This window comes from Ursus arctos, unplaced genomic scaffold (genome assembly GCF_023065955.2).
Source record: "Ursus arctos isolate Adak ecotype North America unplaced genomic scaffold, UrsArc2.0 scaffold_37, whole genome shotgun sequence".
Taxonomy (NCBI): Eukaryota; Metazoa; Chordata; class Mammalia; order Carnivora; family Ursidae; genus Ursus; species Ursus arctos.
In genome coordinates, this window is record NW_026623053.1 from 27,843,323 (window position 1) to 27,862,075 (window position 18,753).

Genomic DNA, 18,753 nt, shown 5'->3' on the forward strand with positions numbered 1-18,753 from the left:
GGTCCTTCATCTTGAAATAAAATGGCAACAAAAATTTTCAATAGTTTTTATTTGTGACTGCATGGATCTTTAATGCCCAGATTCACAGTGATTGTAAACCAAAAATATTTTCAATTTATCAATCAAAGCAAGCTGGTATTAATTTAATAACTCATATTGTGCTAACTGGTCAAAAAAAAAACAACTGGAAAACCCACCTTGTCAAATGATTCAAATTCTATATAGGGACATTGTGAATGTTGAGAAAACAAGAAAGGATGAAATTCCTCATACCTGCAAAACATATTTATTATATCATTCAAGAACATTCATAAACATCCAAAGCAAACTGACTCATGCCTACATGCTTACGTGAATATGTCTTCAGTCGGTTTATCTACTTCCAAGCTTGGTTTTATTTCTCTTTTCTGAATGATGTACCCCTACAAAAATCCAATATTAAAACTCTTTTTCTTCATAGTTAACAAAGATTTACTTTCCACGACTGATACACATTTTATTAATTTAACTTATAAAATCATTCCAGTTTTAAATAATCTGCTGCATTTGTGTATTGATTGTATCAATTCTTAAATGATGTTTCTAGGCTAAGTATTATTAAATAATACTTCTTTTCATATGGACAAGAAAAAATAAGGAAGAAAATGAAAACTAGTGATTTAATAAACTGGTGGGCTTATACATGTGCACTATGTTTTTTCTTTCCATTTTTAGATGTTTTGCAACTTAAAATAACCAAAAGCACTTTACTTCCAGCAGAAAAAGTCTTAGATTCACTTTGTTGGTAGGAAATTTTAATTCATTTAAAAAACTGGGCAGGTATATTTGCACTGAATTGAGGTATAATTAATCAGAACTTTTTCTAAACTTCTGTTATGAAGTTATACTTTGAACAGGGAAGAAAAAGAAGGTATGAGATAATTCAGAGGATGTTTATCTATTAGAGAAATTTAATGGAATGGGTAGCAATCAGAGAGGGAGACAAACCAGGAGAGACTTAACTATGGAAAAGAAAAGGGTTGCGGCGGCGGGGGAGGCGGGGAATAAGGATGACAGGTTTTAAGAAGGGCACCGGGCGTGATGAGCACAGGGTGTTATACGCAACTGATGAATTACTGAACTCTACATCTGAAACTAATGATGTTCTATATGTTGGCTAATTGAATTGAAATTTAAAAATTTTTTTTAAATATAAAAAATTGATGTAAATCACCAATTTTTTAAAAAGTGCTGATAAATTAAAATATGCTTCCCTATCTAAAAATCAACCTAAGAGGGAGCGCCTGGGTGGCACAGCGGTTAAGCATCTGCCTTTGGCTCAGGGCGTGATCCCGGCGTTATGGGATCGAGCCCCACATCAGGCTCTTCCGCTATGAGCCTGCTTCTTCCTCTCCCACTCCCCCTGCTTGTGTTCCCTCTCTCGCTGGCTGTCTCTATCTCTGTCGAATAAATAAATAAAATCTTTTAAAAAATAAAAATAAAAATAAATAAATAAATAAATAAAAATTTAAAAAAATAATAAAAATAAAAATCAACCTAAGAGGATATATTTTCAATCCCTCAACTTTCCTGGTGTACCAATAATGACTTGACCCAATACTTTCTATAAAAGAAACAGAAGAAAAATTATAAACCCAACAGCAATTTAAAAAAAAACAAAAAACCCTTGAGTAAGCATATTACAGATACTGAATTTCCAAATTACAAGAAAAACTTACATGTACTGATCCTTAATGTAAATTCTGAAAATCTAAATAAATAAAACCACAACAATATACAATAAGTCTATGTGGTGCTACCTTTCCACTGAAGTTGGATGTTGTTTTCATATAGTCTTCAGCTTCCTTCAGACAAACAAGTACTTTTTCAATATCTAACAGAAGAAAAATGGAAAAAAAGGAATGCCAATCAAGTGCCAATTAACAACTATTAAACAACCACGTAGAAAACAAAAGTGCTCGTGAAATAATAAAAAATGTTCAAGAAAAGTAGATATAGTTATTTCATGTTTGTAATCAGCACATGTAATTAAGGATGTGTTTTGGCCAGCCTGTGATTCCAATACCTTTTTACTGAATCATTTTTCCCCTCATGATCTTAAAGGTATTTTGTTCAAATACTAAATTCCCATATATTTTTGGGCCTGTTTCTGAATTCTTTGTTTTGTATTTCTTCAAAAACTTAGTTAGGTTCTTAATGTATTTTAATCTATGAAACGGTTATTCTCCATCATTACTATTATTTTCCAGAGTTTTCCTGAATATTCTCACATGCTTTTATTCCACGAGAATATCAGATTTGAAACAAAACACTACAATTGCAAAAACAATACCACCTGTTGGCATTTTGATCAGGACTACATTGAATTAGTATTTTAAATACTAAATCATTCACTGAAAATTTAACTTGCATTTTTAAACATAAAAACATTTACAGCATAAAAATTACTATCCCTAAACCTTAAATTATATATGATCCCATGAGCATCTGCAGATAAATTTGTCAAAGACCAAGTCTTCCATTTCTCTTACATTTCCTCTAATTTTTATTACCCTAATCTGGCAATTTAGTTAGGTTCCCTTAAGTAATTACAAAAGCCTCATTCATCATATAGCTACATTACAGTTCTTACAAAATTAAAATGCATGAATAATGTTATTTCTTTCTTTCTTTCTTTTTTTTAAAGATTTTATTTATTTATTTGACACAGAGAGAGAGACAGCCAGCAAGAGAGGGAACACAAGCAGGGGGAGTGGGAGAGGAAGAAGCAGGCTCCCAGCAGAAGAGCCTGACGTGGGGCTCAATCCCAGAACGCCGGGATCACGCCCTGAGCCGAAGGCAGACGCTTAACGACTGAGCCACGCAGGCGCCCTGAATAATGTTATTTCTAAAAGCACTCCAACTTCCTGGCCAGAAGGTGAATAATTCAACTCCTTCAAGCCTGTACCAGAGATGATCAAGTTTGGTAACCATTTCAAATATTTAGGGCGAGGAAGAGAAAATATTCTAAAGTTGAAAGGTAACAAAGTGCCACATTAGAGGGGTGCCTGGGTGGCTCAGTCGATTGAGCATCCACCTCCAGCTCACGTCATGATCCTGGGGTCCTGGGATCAAGCCTCAGGCTCCCTGCTCAGCGGGTAGTCTGCTTCTGCCTCTGCACCCCCTGCTCCCGGCTTGTGCTCTCTCTCGCTCTGTCCCAAAAAAATAAAATCTTTAAAAAGGATAAAAGTGGGAAGCCTCGGTGGCTCAGTCAAACATCTCCTTTCGGCAGGTCATGATCCCAGGGTCCTTGGACTGAGCCCTCCATTGGGCTCCCTGCTCAGCGGGGGGCCTACTTCTCCCACTGCCCCTCCCCCGTCCGTGCTTTCTCTCTAAAATAAATAAAATCTTAAAAAGAGAAAAAAAAAAAAAAAGGTAAAAGTGCCACATTAGAGTAGGAAGCCAGGAATACCATATGGATAGAACATTCGTAGGTCAAATGTTTTTAAGTTTACAGCTACCTGCTCACTTTTATTATTTTCCCAGAATTAATTTTCATAGTTTTTAAAAAAGGAAATACATGAAAATGGACAAATCTTGTAGCATGCAGGCATACCTTTGCTTTCAAATTTTTCATCCACTTTGACATTGCCAGAGAATCCATTTTCTATAAGACAGTGTTCAATGAGAGCTGGTCCATAGGCTACAAGAGCAGAGGGTAACATTTTTAGTATTTTCTTATAAAATTTAACGTTCAAAATATAATCCAAAATTTATATCCCAATATAAATATCTCCTCAATAATAGTAGCCAGTGAAAATAACAATTTACTTGTTCTGCTTTTTAAGTTTTTTTTATTTTTTTAGTTTACTTATTTTGAAATGCTAATAGAAATAACAATTCAAGTACTTATAAAAATTTGAGACTATAATACAATTATAGAAGTCAGTGCATAAATTATAGAAATTCAATGGAATCGATCCAAGTATAAAGGACACAAATCAGGAATGAAAGATTGTTTTAATATCCAAAAACTGGTTAATGCAATACACCATGTTAACAGAGCAAATTAATAAAAAACCCAAACTTACAAATTCTATGTGTGCTACACTAACAGTTGGAAAGTTGCAGAAGTAACTTTTTAATGCCTTCTAATTTCGTAAGACAGTCCTGAAAACTTTATTTTCTTACAAACATGTCACTGCTCTATTTAGGATTACTCACGAAGTAATGGGTTCAGAACTCTCTTCAGTAGTTCACCCTTAGGTGCACTGGCTATTACTTCAGTCAATCTATGAAAACAAAGTTGACACACCTCTTACTATCTTATATTTAACAACCCTTACAGCACTATTCACATTCACAATACTTTCATATACATCGCACTGCCTGGTCATCACTGTACTCTAAAGTACAAGAGGAGTTAGTTCACTTGGCAGGTTAAGAAAATGACTGTAAAAGTAATTTATCCAAGGATAGTAGGTTCCTGAGCAGCAGACTGGGACCTGAAACCAAATTTTCTATGAAAAATCAATACTTTCTCAACTAAGTCATATTGTTTATTGTCAATGTGCTCATACATGACAGGAAAGTGATGTTTTTATGTAACAGGTAAATGTTTGTAAAACCTGGTGATATATCTTAATACCTGGAATGGCTTTACCTAATTATGCATTTAATAAGAACTCTTAATGATGCTGTGGGCCACTCTGGTCCCCAGATCAGCAGCATCAACATAACCTGAGAACTTGCTAGAAATGTAAATTCCTGGGGCACCTGGGTGGCTCAGTCGTTAAATGTCTGCCTTCAGCTCAGGTCCTGTTCCCAGGGTCCTGGGATCAAGCCCCACATCAGGCTCCCTACTCAGCAGGAAGCCTGCCTCACCCTCTCCCACTCCCCCTGCTTGTGTTCCCTCTCTCACTGTCTCTCTCTCTCTGTGTCAAATAAATAAATAAAATCTTAAAAGAAAAAGAAATGTAAATTCCTGGGGCCTATCCCAGATCCACTGAATCAGGCACTGGAAGCAGGGGCAGCAATCTATGTTTTACTAAGCCCTCCCGGTGAATGTGATGCATGCTACACTTTCAGAACCTCTGCTATAGCTATTAGCCAGCAAAACCTTTCAGCCAGAAGAGTACAATTACAATCAGCACCTTATCCCACAGTACTCCCTTTTCTTAGCTAAACCATTTCCATTTGCACTCTGCCCAAGATAGATATCGGTCTTCTCACAGAATAGCTAGTAGGTCCCCTCCCTTTACCAAGAAATCATAAACATCTGAACTAACACCAGACTTAGATTAAAAAGACATACATTTGCTACTTGCAAATGGGGCTTAATTGCTTATATGCATATTTATGTAGTTCAAGCAGTCCAAATTCAGTTATTGTATGCAAGTAAACAAAGTATTTTCTTATGTGACAGTTCACATTCTGACCTATGGCCTATTTTACCTTCTAAGACATTATGAAATGAGCTTATAAACAAAACATGTTACCTTTCCAAGGTAAGCAAAGGCTCAGCAGCTCTAGCATGATCAACTGGATAGCGCTCACGAACAGCAAATTTAACATCATCTGACTCATCAGTTCGAAATCTCAGGATATTCAAAATTAGGTACTCATAATCTGTAAGAACAATGTTCCCCTGTAATAGAAAATATAATTTACTGCTTTTCCCAAATCATTCTTGAAACTTCTTAAAAAGTGATTTAAAAAATGTAGTCTCTTAAAAACTTAATCAGGGCTACAGAAATGAAGTTACAAACAAAAAACATTTAAGTCGCATCTAAACACTGCTCTTTGCACTTGTACAGCACAGACTGTGAAACAAGATGAGCAAATAAAGGACCCCAAGTTTGAAACATAATGAAGGAATGTACATCAACTTTAAATTCATTGTCTGACGGTTCTACAGAAGTCACTAATGGAAGCAAAATAGTTATCCCCCAGTTCTCGAAACTGCTTCTTACAAAAGACCTACATTAGTACCTGTTTTCATTAACCAAAGGAAATCTGAAAAGGATTTTCACTTTTATGAAAAAAAGGCAAAACACAAAAAAAGCACCCAATGTGTTTTGCAGTGATCTGTTACAGAGTCAGCACATACCCCAAGCAGTGAAAGGTGGCACTGCCGATTCCCCAGAACTACGCTCAGCATCTCAGCATCAAGCCATCATAGCTTTGAACTGTCTGTGAGCATCTGTGCTTTATCTCTACTTATTTTGTGCACCTATTAGTAAGATATGACCTAAAGTATCAGAAAAGCCCGGGGCACCTGGGTGGCTCAGTCAGTAAGCATCTGCCTTCGGCAAAGGTCATGATCCCAGGGTCCTCAGATCAAGCCCTGCATCAGGTTCCCTGCTCACGGGGAGCCTACTTCTCCCTCTCCTCCCTGCTCATGCTCTCATTCTCTTTCAAATAAATAAGTAAAACTTTTTTTTTTAAAGTTGTCTTAAAAAAAAAGAAAGAAGAAAAAAAGAAAAGCCTAACAGAAGTTATTTTTTGGGTCTGGGAATGCTCAAAAATTTTTCCATACAAATTGATGGCAACTGCTTCTTTGCTTTACACTGTTTCAGCTTATAATAGGTTTCATGAGAATGGCTCTACTTTTGGATAGCAGGGGAAACCTGTAGTCAATTAACACCTTGCTGACCACCAGCTGAATTAACTGCTGCCCTTGCCTGCGGCAGGTCTACAAATACTGTGGCTTATTCAGAACAATTGAGAACAGATATTTCAGAGCTAAGTGAAGAGCTATTGGTCTTTTGATAGCAATAGTTACATGGAAAAATGAATAAAGATAGTTATACCCTCTACCCAAGTAATTCCACACTTGTAATGTAGACTAATGTAATAACACAATAAAACCAAAAGCTACGTGCTTAAAGATATTCACTGAAGTTTATTAGCAATAGAAAAAAATGGCAACAACCTAAAGGTAAAAATTAGAGAAATTGCTGAATTATGATATATCAACATAATGAACTATTCAAAAGCTGTTAATTTATGAAAGCTACGTCTTGAAAAAGTAGGAGAATGTTTATAATCTTAAGTAAAAAACAGTAAGACACAAATTCCGTATCCTACAAAGTGGAAAGCAAATATATGGGAAAATGAAAAATATTAAAAAGTTAAGATTAAAAAGACTTTTTATATTTTTTTTATTTTTATTTTTTAAAGATTTTATTTATTTATTCGACAGAGAGAGAGACAGCCAGCGAGAGAGGGAACCCAAGCAGGCGGAGTGGGAGAGGAAGAAGCAGGCTCACAGCGGAGGAGCCTGATGTGGGGCTCGACCCCATAACGCCGGGATCACGCCCTGAGCCGAAGGCAGACGCCCAACCGCTGTGCCACCCAGGCGCCCCAAAAAGACTTTTTAAATTTTAATAATGTTACATAATCTTTTCAATAAAAAAGAGGGGGGAGACTGTCCTGGAAGTGTTTTTTCCTTAAATCAAGGTTTCCCAAAACTCTTCTGTAAAATGGTCCCCCCTACCTTCATAAAAAAAGAATTTTGTGATTAAATTAGTTGGAAATTCTAAATAACAAATCCTTCTCTAGGGGATATACACATCACATTATTATATTAAAGGCACTGATAAGTACTAGAGTTTAACAAAAATTTACCTTACTTTATTCTCAAAGGTCCTCAAACTTTAATGGCTATGGAACCCATATTTCTAGGTACAACTATTAGCTATGGAAAGTGGTATCTAAGAAACATACTTTGGGAAATATTGTGCTTGACTCTGATATACTCAACAAACTACTTTCTGATCTTACTTTCTCCAGAGTCTTTCTTACTAGAACTTTATTATAAATTAATAAACTGACTTTCTTAAATGAATTTGAGATTCCAGACATGAAGGCTGGGAAATCAAACCCTGGTATAGAGAAAGGAAAGAACTATCTTCAAGATCTACTATAAGCATCAACCAGCCTATCTCTCTTAGATATCACAGTGACTACTGAAAACTCCCAAGCACATACTTCCATGTACAAAATCCTTATTTTCTATTTCCAACTCATCAGTAACTGGACCTCTGAAACCTAGCAGTATGCATGCCAACTGCTCAAACCCTTCAAAATATAAAGGCCCTAAATGCAATGGGGTATCCTGGATTGAATAACAGAACAGAAAAGGACATGTACTTGAAAAACTGGTGAAATCTGAAAAGAATTTGCAGTTTAATTAACAGTGATGTGTCAATGTTAATTTCTTGATTTTGACACATGGTCTGTGATTATGTTAAGATGTTAAGAGAAACTAAATGAAGGGCATACAAGAACTTTCTGTATTATCTTTGCAACTTTTCTATATATCTAAACTTATTACAAAATAAAAACGTTGTTTAGATTTTTTAAAATTATAGGAGAGATTACATAAAGTCATCATATGGAAAGAATTTTTATGTATCATCAAGGTCTAAATTAAATTGAAAAAGAAAAGGGGCGCCTGGGTGGCTCAGCTTAAGCGTCCAACTCTTGATTTCAGCTCAGGTCTTGCTCTCAGAGTCATGACACTGACCACTGTGGCTGGCTGGCTCTGGCTCAGCGGGGAGTCTACTTGGGTTTTCTGTCCCTCTGCCCCTCCCCTCCTTCAGCCCAACTCCTGCCTGCGCACGCTCTCAAATAAATAAAACTTAAAAAAACCCACAAAAAACTGAAAAAGAAAAAAAAAATGCAAAGGCCCATACCTGGTATATGATTAAACTTAGAGTGACCAAAACCTAAACATGCCTGCAATTAGTTACATTCTAGAGATTTTTCTCCCCTCCAAATGGAAAAAAAAAAAAAAGTTTTTTTCTTATGGTGGTGGGGAGAGGGAAAGAGCCCATAAATAGGACACCAAACATAACAGTGGTTACCCTGGGACGAGGAAATGATTTGGGCTAGAAGTGGTAAGACCCTCCACTTTAATTCTATGTACTTCTCTATATACCGAAAATGTATTCATGTACTACTTATATAAACATGTTTAATTTAAACGGTAGTCTAGATAATTCCAACCACTGTCCTACTGAGAAATAGAAAAACTGGACAAAATACACAAAGCTTGTCTTTTAAGAAATAAAAAATGTAAGCAAGACAGTAAACATTTACAGGACCGAATCCTAGGAGAAGAAAACTCAGAAAGGTAAGTCCCAAGCTTGGGGCTGATTTTCCCTTAGGATCATATGTCTAACTGTTAAGAAGCAGCTGATAGGCTGAGAAGCTGAGCATAAATTTTGATAGACTTACAGGACAACTAAGGGGAATAAAAACTGGAGTTCAGCGTCCAACTGAAAGATGAGTTGGTGAGGGAGGGATATCCTATAAGTCCAGCTCTGAATAGTGAGTCATAAAGGCTGCATCTCAGGGGATAAGATGAATTGGAAATATACCAGCTTTTCCAGGCCCAGCTTATAATCAATTCAATTTTTGACTGGAGTGAGGCAATCTGGGATTATTTGTGCCATTAGCCACTTGTCAAAAGCAATTATCTCCTCTAGAGGAAGATAACATCATTCCAGATCTCACAATATTAACTACTGTTTTTCCTACTCAATGCCTGGCACACAATACAATAACTAGACATGTGAGGAGATTAAGACAATGTAATTAAAATCAAAAGAAACAACAGACAATAAAAGCAGATACTCAAAGCAATTCCAAATGACTCCAAATGATTCTTGTCTGATACCAATAAAATTAGTGAACTGGAAGACAGGTGAAAGAAAATATGGCTGAACTTCCCAAAACTGATGAAAAAAATCAACTTAGTTCTAGAAGTACTATGAACCCCCAAAAGATAATTTCAAATAAAAACTCAACTAGGTACACCACAGCAAAACTGAAAACTAAACAAGAAGAGAAAAAATTTTACAGCATCCAGATAAAAAGGCCAGATTACCTTCAAAAGAGCTGACATTGATTTCACTTGGTTGACCCAAGACAATATACTATTTTTGTAACTGTAAAAAAGTTATTTAACTAATAAGAAAACCATCTAGATGGTAAAACTGGTTGTAAGAGAAATGAAATAAGTGAAATATTTAGAATGACTCAGAGAGTGACTGTGTAAGATTGCCAATTCAAGGTAGTAAGATAAGACCAACATTTGGGGATATCTTTTCTCTGGACAGATACATTTGAATCTCTACTAGATGCAATTATTTTCATTGTTATTAGGCAAGAATTATTTGTATTGCTATCAGTTTTCTACAAGTTAAAATCTACCTTTATAGAGTTGTTAAAAAAACCTTATCAATAGTAAATAGCAAATCAAAGATACACATCCTCAAAGAAAAAAAATAATCCCCAGGAGTGCCTGCTAGACAGCACTCAGGAGGATACTAAAATGACATTTTGTCCTTTTTGTCTCTTCAAATTTTGGATATCATTTTTTTTTACAGTCCCCTCTCATGATCAGAACATCTAAAATTATTGATGACAAATACACACACACATAAGCTACTCTCATTGCATCTTGGCCTGATTTATTTACGGGTACAGCAAGAAACGTTAATTAACATATATAAATCTCCTTATAGTCAGCAAATCTAGAGCCACAAAGTATGAAGCAATTACTAAAGCCATAATAATTACTGCTGCCTGGAGAATTCATAAGAAATTTGGGATTTTATTTTCAAACATTTGTTATCTCAGAGATTTAAAAATTAGTATTTGCTTCTAATTCAAAGCTATGAAGCCAAACCAAAACAAAGAAACAAAAAAAACCCCACTACTCACTGTGTCTGTGGAATACCTATAAATGTAGGTAAATTCCTCTTTAAAATTACTCAAACCTACAGATGTGACCTTCGTCACTACAAATAGGGTAGGATCTTACATGCCACAAAATAGGTACAAAACCAGTTTCTCAGGAGGGCTTTGCGGACACTGCTTCTGCATATAAAATATAACCTTTGTTCCTTAATGATGAGCTTGTCATCCTACTGAAATGAGACTTATTCTCAACTACGACACCCCAAATTTGACTTTAGTTGCACAATGAATTCGCCTAATTGTATCTTGGTAAAAGGAAGGACAAACTCTTATCAAACCTATATAAATACACACATTGCCATTAACAGTGAAAAAAATCTCAGTAAAAGACATTTGTTCCTAAATTCTAAGGGATCAATAAAAGCAAATTACTATTTAAAAAATATATCACTTCAATTTGCGAATATATCACCTCAATTTGCAGAACTATAAACTACTAAAGATCAAGAGAAAGGTAAAGGGCTTTATCATACACTACTGTAAAACACTCATCATAAAAATAATACCAACAATATTCTGAAAAAAAATTAACCACAATTAGATTCTCTCCAGTTCATTTAGTCCTATATGATTAATTCTGATCATCTTAGACCACAGGTTGGCACTCTATTCTCATACAAGCATCTGCTTCTAGATTATAAAGTAAGTCTCATAAATTCTAATTTGGTCCCCTGATACATTTTGGCATTTGTCTAAGCAATATTGGCTCAGACGATTGAGTCTATTATATAAGAGCAGGGGCCAGCAAACTTTTTCACAAAGCTAACTCTGTAAAAGGCAAGATGGTAAACATTTCAGCATTTGTGGCCACATATGGTCTCAGCTGCATCTTCTTTTCTTTCTTTCTTTTTAAGAGCCCTTTTAAAACATAAAAACCATTCTTAAGCTCACAAGCTTTATAAAAAGGAGCCACAGGCTGTAGTTTACCAACTCCTGTTTAAGAGTATCTGATATGTCCTTTCCAGCAAGTTTCTGAAACTGACTTCTTTGTTGAAGACCCAATATAATGACAAAATTATAGACAGAACAGACTGGTAGTTGTCAGGAGGTAGGGTGGTGGGAGGAAGAGGGGTGGGTGGGGATTACCATAAAGGGGTATCACCAAGAACATCTCTGTGGTAATGGAAAATTCTGTATCTTGACTGCAGTGGTGGTTACAGGAATCCACAAAGGTGGTAAAATGCACAGACCTAGATACACACATTGTACGAATAGAGATATCCTGATTTTGATACTGTACTATAATTATGTAAAATGTAACAACTGAGAGACACTGACCTATCTTTGCAACTTCCTGTGAATCAATAATCATTTCAAAACAAAAAAGTTTTTAAAAAATTTTTAAAAGAGGGTATCATACAAGTTTTAATTGACCACTACCTGAGACCACATACAAAAATCAATTTCAGATGGGCTGCAGCTGCAGTTGCCTGCAGGGGAAGAGGCAGAATGTTCCCAGCCAATGTTTTACAGTACAATAGTATTACACAAATAATTAACAATATAATGATCAATTATCCTTCATCTCATTCCCCAAATTTAACTTACCCTATCATAGAGCTCAATGATTAAGTGATAAGCAGCTTCATCACTTCCAAATTGAAAATCTACAATTCTATCCACACCAAGCTGTTTTGCACTGACCAATCGCCGACTCTTCAAATGTTTTCGACACTAGTGAAAAACAGAAGAAATTATATAAAAAAAATAAATAAACTTCATTTATATAGAAGTCAATTCCTAATCGTTTGATACTGGTTGTAAATAAGTTTCCTCTTTTCATTACCATTAAGAATAACATTTAAAAAGCAGTAAACAAAAGCTTGCAGATGATAATCAAAGGAAAAACAATTTCAGACAACTCTGACTGCTAACTCTGAAACAGTATTTTATACTTTTTTAAGAAGACAATGACAGACCTACAGAGAAATTTATTTTCTTTATACCACTGCTAAATCCCTTTTTCTTACCCTGATACCCTCACTCAAAACCAGAACCTTCTTTTTAAAGCCTCTTTCTAGTCCTGTCTTTTAAGTTTCCCCAATTTCCTTTGTGTTCAAAATTAATTAATGGTTTCCACTAATCTTCCACTTCAAATACAAATCAGAACCATGAGCTTATTGGTATTCTATGTTAGTCCTCTACCTACATCCAATTACTTTCTATTCCCACAAATTTATTAATATAACCCAGACATTTTTCTGGTACTGTCTCCAAAGGTTTTGATCAACCTAGCTCAAATCCAAATGTATTAACTCTCATTCCTTATCAAATCCCACTCTTCCTATCCCTAAGTCACAATGTTCTCTTATTAGGAATTAAAATAAAATTAACATTTTAAAACCCAAATACAAATTACTTGGTAAACACCTATTGCTTTAGATTATAAGCACCATCCTTTAGTACAAATATTTAAGTATAACATAGACGAGAAACAAGACTACTCTGCAGTGCCTAAAAATTGTTTCTAATTTTTGAATTAGAAAGACCCCTTAGTCAAGACCAGTAAGATAGAATGCTTTCAAGACTTAAATTCAAGACGAATTTTACAGAGAAGTTAATATAAAGTCACCTTAAAAAAAAAAAAGAAATACATAATCATTCTTAGAATGCCAACTCTTTGATAACCAAGACTTCTTCCCCAGACCTGATAGCTCAAATTGACTAAAATTCTCATGTACTTATATATTCAGGCAGATGTAATAAGACTTTTCAAACTTCTAACAATCTCCCCTTCCTACATTCAATAGTTCTGATTTACGAGTGGTCTATAATGATTTTTGATTTAAACACTGACCTACATATAAGGCTATTTTTAAATTCCCAGGGGAAAAATCACAATCCTTCCAGAGTCCCCCAGTATTTTTATTCAAGAAAAATAAAGTTAAAATGGAGATAAAAGGCATCCTTGAAAGGAACAGAAATCCACACCATGGAATGGAGAAAAGGGAAGATTATTTATCATGAGTATAGATGGGCATATGGTACATATGTAGTGCTTATTTCCTTTATTTCCCTATTAGCATCTTGGTGAAAACAACTGTCAGTCCCACAAAGCATTAACTGGCATCCCCAAATGTGAACATGAGGAACAATCTCTGTGATTTACCACAAACTGAACATGACTATGCCATACAACAGTAGCTATCTTTATTTTAAATTATGTATAATGTGCTTAACACTTATTGTCTGCTCCATTGGACAGTATCTCTCTATAAATTTAGATTAACATGTATACCTAACTCATAAAATTCTAACTCTTTTTAGAGTGTTCAGCTTCCTATTGGTATAGCCTGATTTGAAGATTTTTACACAATCCCAGTATCATATATCTTATCATCTGTTACATCATCTGTGAAACTAAAATAACTGTTCTTCATATCCACGGATATATTAAACAACTTAAAATATACATTATTCATTTATTTTGAAAAGTGCTATACAAATACCAAGTGTCACCACTATTAAGGACAATTCCCAAAGAACCATTTAAGGTTACTATTAAGTATATTAAACTTTTAAGAGTTTGATAATTTTGTGACAGGCCTTGTGATTTGGGAAACACTTACCTAACTTGTAATCCAAAACAGATTCTAAGTTGCTGGGGATAAGATTCTTCTCTGTAAAGCCTCTAATGAAATAACACAATGCCAAAACAAATAAATTTCTGAAGGAAAGTGAGGAGGAGAGGAAGAAGGAAATTAATACATATGGAGCCCTAATATGTGTCAGGCATTGTGTTAGGTGCTTTACAAGTTACTTCAATTAATCCTCACCAATAACCCCATGAGGGAGGTATTATCCACATTTTACATTTAAAAAAACTAAGTTTCAAGAGGTTAAGGAACTTTTCGGGGTTATAAAAATATTTAGAGGCAAAAATCATTAATTCAAAGTTAGGTATATTTGATTCTAATGTCTTTCCTCTGTGCCACATGATCTTTCAGTATATCTGTTATGTCAACAAATGGATAGGTAACATGTCCACAAATACAGAAAGTCAGTTTTAATAGAAAAAACAAAAGCAAAGAGAGAAGTAAAAAGTAAAAAGATATGATTGGTAACATACTAATGTCACTGAGTATTCCAAAATACAGATTGGTAGCTCAAAAGTAAGCTGCAGAAAACTAGGAAAGGGGGGTAGGGCATACCATAGAAAGACAAGAATAATAGGATATAGGATATGGACTCAGAAATTAGGGAATCATAAAAAGGTGAAAAACTGATGAAAATGAGGCTTTAGAAAAATTAACACTGGTCTAACACAATTGTTTTGATAGCAAGAAGCAGACCGTAATTAAAAGACTTTAAGGGAATGTTATGAAAGCTCAAACTAGAATAGTGACTGTGGGAACAGAAAGATTTGGAGCACAATGGGGTGTGAAGAGTAACAGGGAGAAGTCAATGAACAGCTACTTTATTCATCCCAGTATCTATCAACTACTCTATTTTATCTCTACTTTATTCATAATACTAAAGGAAAACCAAACATTTTAAAACTTAAATCATTAGTGACCAATCTCTGGGACTTAAAATTTAGCTTCAAGTATAACTTAAAGTTTACCTTCATGGCAAAACTAGATGGCATCATATTCTTAGGCCACTCAAATTCTGTTGTGTGAATTCGTATGCCAGATTCAAGTAAAAGTGTAGCTTTAAAGTCTGGTCTGTAGAAGAAAAAAGTTAAATTTTCTTTAGGGCATTTGTCAACGCTAACTCAGTAAGACAGACTAAAAGTGTAAGTAAAAAAAATTAATAATCTCATATTTAATTACCAAAGACAAAACAAGCCTGTAAAATGCTCTTACTTTTGAAGACGAATAAGATAGGTCTTATTATCCACATCATAAACATTGTTTACTCTCATTCCTATTAAGCTGCGGAGAGAAAGGAAACATGTAACATTTGAAATATAAAACTTCACAGAAATTAAAGCGGCAGGTGGAAGCAAAGCCTTTGAAAGAGGGGATCTTCAATTCTAAGGACATGGAGTCAACCAGCGAGCAGAGTCTGAAGGCCATCAGGCATTCAGCCCAAAACTTAATTGTAACTTTTTAAGAACAAAAGTGGTATACCAGCCCTAAGAAAACCATGCAATGCCCTGCGTCCTTGAAATGACCCAATATTTTTAAGGAAACATAGTACAATCTAATCCACTTTATTACAAAAGGGAAAAAGGGTAAACGAAACCCTGGAAAAATGACAAAACTCACAGAGCTGAATAGAAATCAGACTACAATCTGTTACTTGCAGCTAAAACGCCGATACTCCGTCTCCCACAAGTAAGGAGTGTCAAGGAAATCAGGCCTCCAGATTGGAAAACCCTGACGCAAAAGACTACTGTACTGGGGCATCCAGGCTTCCCCCTGGTGTCCCGTGCTGGCTAAACCTTTGCTGCCAGACCTGGGCAACTCAGGCCAACAAGGAGAGCGCTCGGCGAGGGCCCCGCCAATGCCTGACACAAGACCTGGTGAGATAAGCAGCCCGCGAGAGCGGGGTGTGGGGCACGCGGACACTGGGGTCCCCCAGGTGTCCCGAGTGCCACGGGAAAGATGTCACGCGCTCGCCCACCCAGGCCTAGCCAGGTCCGCAGAAGAAGAGCACTGGGGGATTAAGGGGAAACATCGGGCTGGTATTTCTTCCACTTTGGGGCACTGGCCTCTGCCTTTTGCATTCCCCGCACGAGCCTGGTCACCTATCGCTCAGTACCTGGCATTCAGCTCCGCGAGTACGGCGCGGAGGTCAATGGTGCTAAAGCGAGTCTTCATGGCGAGGTCTGAGGGTCGCTACCGCAGTTTCCTCCACTGACGGCCTGACTCAACGCCGCTACTCTTATGCGCAGGCGCAGTTGGCCGAAATCTACGGCCGCGCAGAAGACCCAATATTCCTTGAAGCGAACGTGTTTGCGTCACCTTTCTGAAGATTTGAGTTCTCAAGTCGCCGTCAGCTGGCTTTTCGTTATACCCAAACAATTCGAAATAAATCCAAACTATTCTCTTGAACCTGCATTTCTTCCTGGAAAGCTGAAGGACTAGTCGGCGACCTTTCCCCGTTGTGTTTCGGGACTCAAGCAAGCCTCCCTGGTGACCCCTGCTGGTGGTAAAAATTTATGAGGCGCGTCCTGGGAGGATTTCCCCCAGTGGGCGGTAGGGCGCGGTGTGCCAGAGCCGCGACCGCTTTCCGTTCGGTTACTTGGACGAGGGGAATTTTGAAGTGTAACGAAGCCGAACTGCTTCCCTTGTCTTACAATTACCCTCGATGATAAAGGTGAAGCCACGCTCAAAAAGGAGTTCCTATTTTGATGGGCCCCGCTCTCGGAGGAGTATTTTGCGATATACCGTGGGATTCTCATTGACCCTCGGTCTCGGCATTCCCCTGCCTCAGCGTAGTACCGGGTATACGGTAGGAACTCCATAAACGCTAGGCAACCTGAAGATTCAGGTGTTTCGCTAGATAATCAAAAAGTAAGAATAAGAGAAGATCGCCCCACCATGGGGGGATTCACAGGGTAGTAGAAATCTGTCGTGCAAGAATATGAGTATGCCGCTTTTCGTTGTGTTCGATAGACACATGAGAAGAGAGGGTACTTTAAGGTGGGAACGAACTCAAAAGAGACGGGGTCTCGCTATGTTGCCCAGGCTGGAGTGCAGTGGCTATTCACAGGCGCGATCCCACTACTGATCAGCACGGGAGTTTTGACCTGCTCCGTTTCCGACCTGGGCCGGTTCACCCCTCCTTAGGCAACCTGGTGGTCCCCCGCTCCCGGGAGGTCACCATATTGATGCCGAACTTAGTGCGGACACCCGATCGGCATAGCGCACTACAGCCCAGAACTCCTGGGCTCAAGCGATCCTCCTGCCTCAGCCTCCCGAGTAGCTGGGACTACAGGCGCGCGCCACCGCGCCCGGCGAGGATGCTGAGCTTGGGAGGACTCTCTAGTGTGCCGGCGGCATCGTCAGAATTCCCTCCAGCAGAAGGCGACTCTAAGTTGAAAGGACGCGCTTGGCATTTCAGAAGAGCGGGAATTGTAGATGCTAAGTGGGACTGCGATAGACCACAGGGCACACAGCATTCATCACTGCATGGTAGGACACAGTAAACCGTGCAGAAGAGCTCAACGTGTAAAAGAAACCTTTGGAGAGTCAGGAAAGTGCGGGAGCCAAGCTGTCTGTGGTCCAAACTGCAAAAATAAGACGTCCCGCTGTACATAAACATAATGTACAATTATGCTGGCTCTGAAGGCATTCCCAAAAGATTGCCTAAATATCTTGCATCAAAGCACCTGAGTAAAACTCCACACTGAAAGGGACAACACTCAGGTGTGTTTTTAAAAACAAAAAACTGAAGTACTCACAGCAGCACTCCCACCTTAGGGCACTGGACCAATAAGAAAGGAGAAGGAACACTTAACACAGGGTCCGTCTGCCTATCAACTAACTCATAAGTTCCTTCTGCTTTGTCTGTCAAGGAAAGTGGGCTTCAGAAAGAAAATGCAACAAAATTCCTAAGGGAAGAGGTAGATCAAGATTCAAGATAAGGGTAAAAATTACCAGAGAACTGAATCATTTACTACTGAATTCTATCATTTCTAGTTTTTGAAGTAATTTCTCTACTTTGAGAAAATTCTGAGACAGGGTTATTTGAGGACTTGTGGAAAAAAGAAGCAACAGGGGTGAGGAAATCATCTTCTGATTTTCAAAGAGAAGATAAAAGTAACTATTTGAAACCACAGACAGGTGCTATTAACATTTGGCACAACCAAAAATTTAGAGAAAATTATTAATGGGTGACTTTTGGGCATCTAGAATTATGATTCTCAAAATTTACTGTGCATTCAGTAATTACTGTAGACATAATTAAAGCAAATTCCTGGGCACCACGCCCAGAGTTATTCATTAACTTTGGCTCAAGATATCTGCATTTTTAAAAGATTTTATTTATTAACTTGACAGAGAGAGACAGCCAGCGAGAGAGGGAACACAAGCAGGGGGAGTGGGAGAGGAA

At 37.2% G+C, this 18,753-nt stretch overlaps 1 protein-coding gene across 1 annotated transcript in view; it reads right to left on the reverse strand.

The window, feature by feature from the left end:
* NEMF (nuclear export mediator factor) overlaps positions 1-16,821 on the reverse strand; it is a 49,370-nt gene extending 32,549 nt beyond the window's left edge. The window contains exons 1-10 of the mRNA XM_026513680.4: positions 16,459-16,821; positions 15,558-15,626; positions 15,314-15,416; positions 12,298-12,423; positions 5,478-5,626; positions 4,204-4,271; positions 3,596-3,682; positions 1,800-1,873; positions 352-422; positions 198-273 (exon numbers count right to left, since the gene is read on the reverse strand). Coding sequence (XP_026369465.1) covers positions 198-273; positions 352-422; positions 1,800-1,873; positions 3,596-3,682; positions 4,204-4,271; positions 5,478-5,626; positions 12,298-12,423; positions 15,314-15,416; positions 15,558-15,626; positions 16,459-16,517 — 882 coding nt within the window. The 5' untranslated portion in view covers positions 16,518-16,821. The remainder of the gene's footprint in view (positions 1-197; positions 274-351; positions 423-1,799; positions 1,874-3,595; positions 3,683-4,203; positions 4,272-5,477; positions 5,627-12,297; positions 12,424-15,313; positions 15,417-15,557; positions 15,627-16,458) is intronic.
* Positions 16,822-18,753: the final 1,932 nt, after the last annotated feature.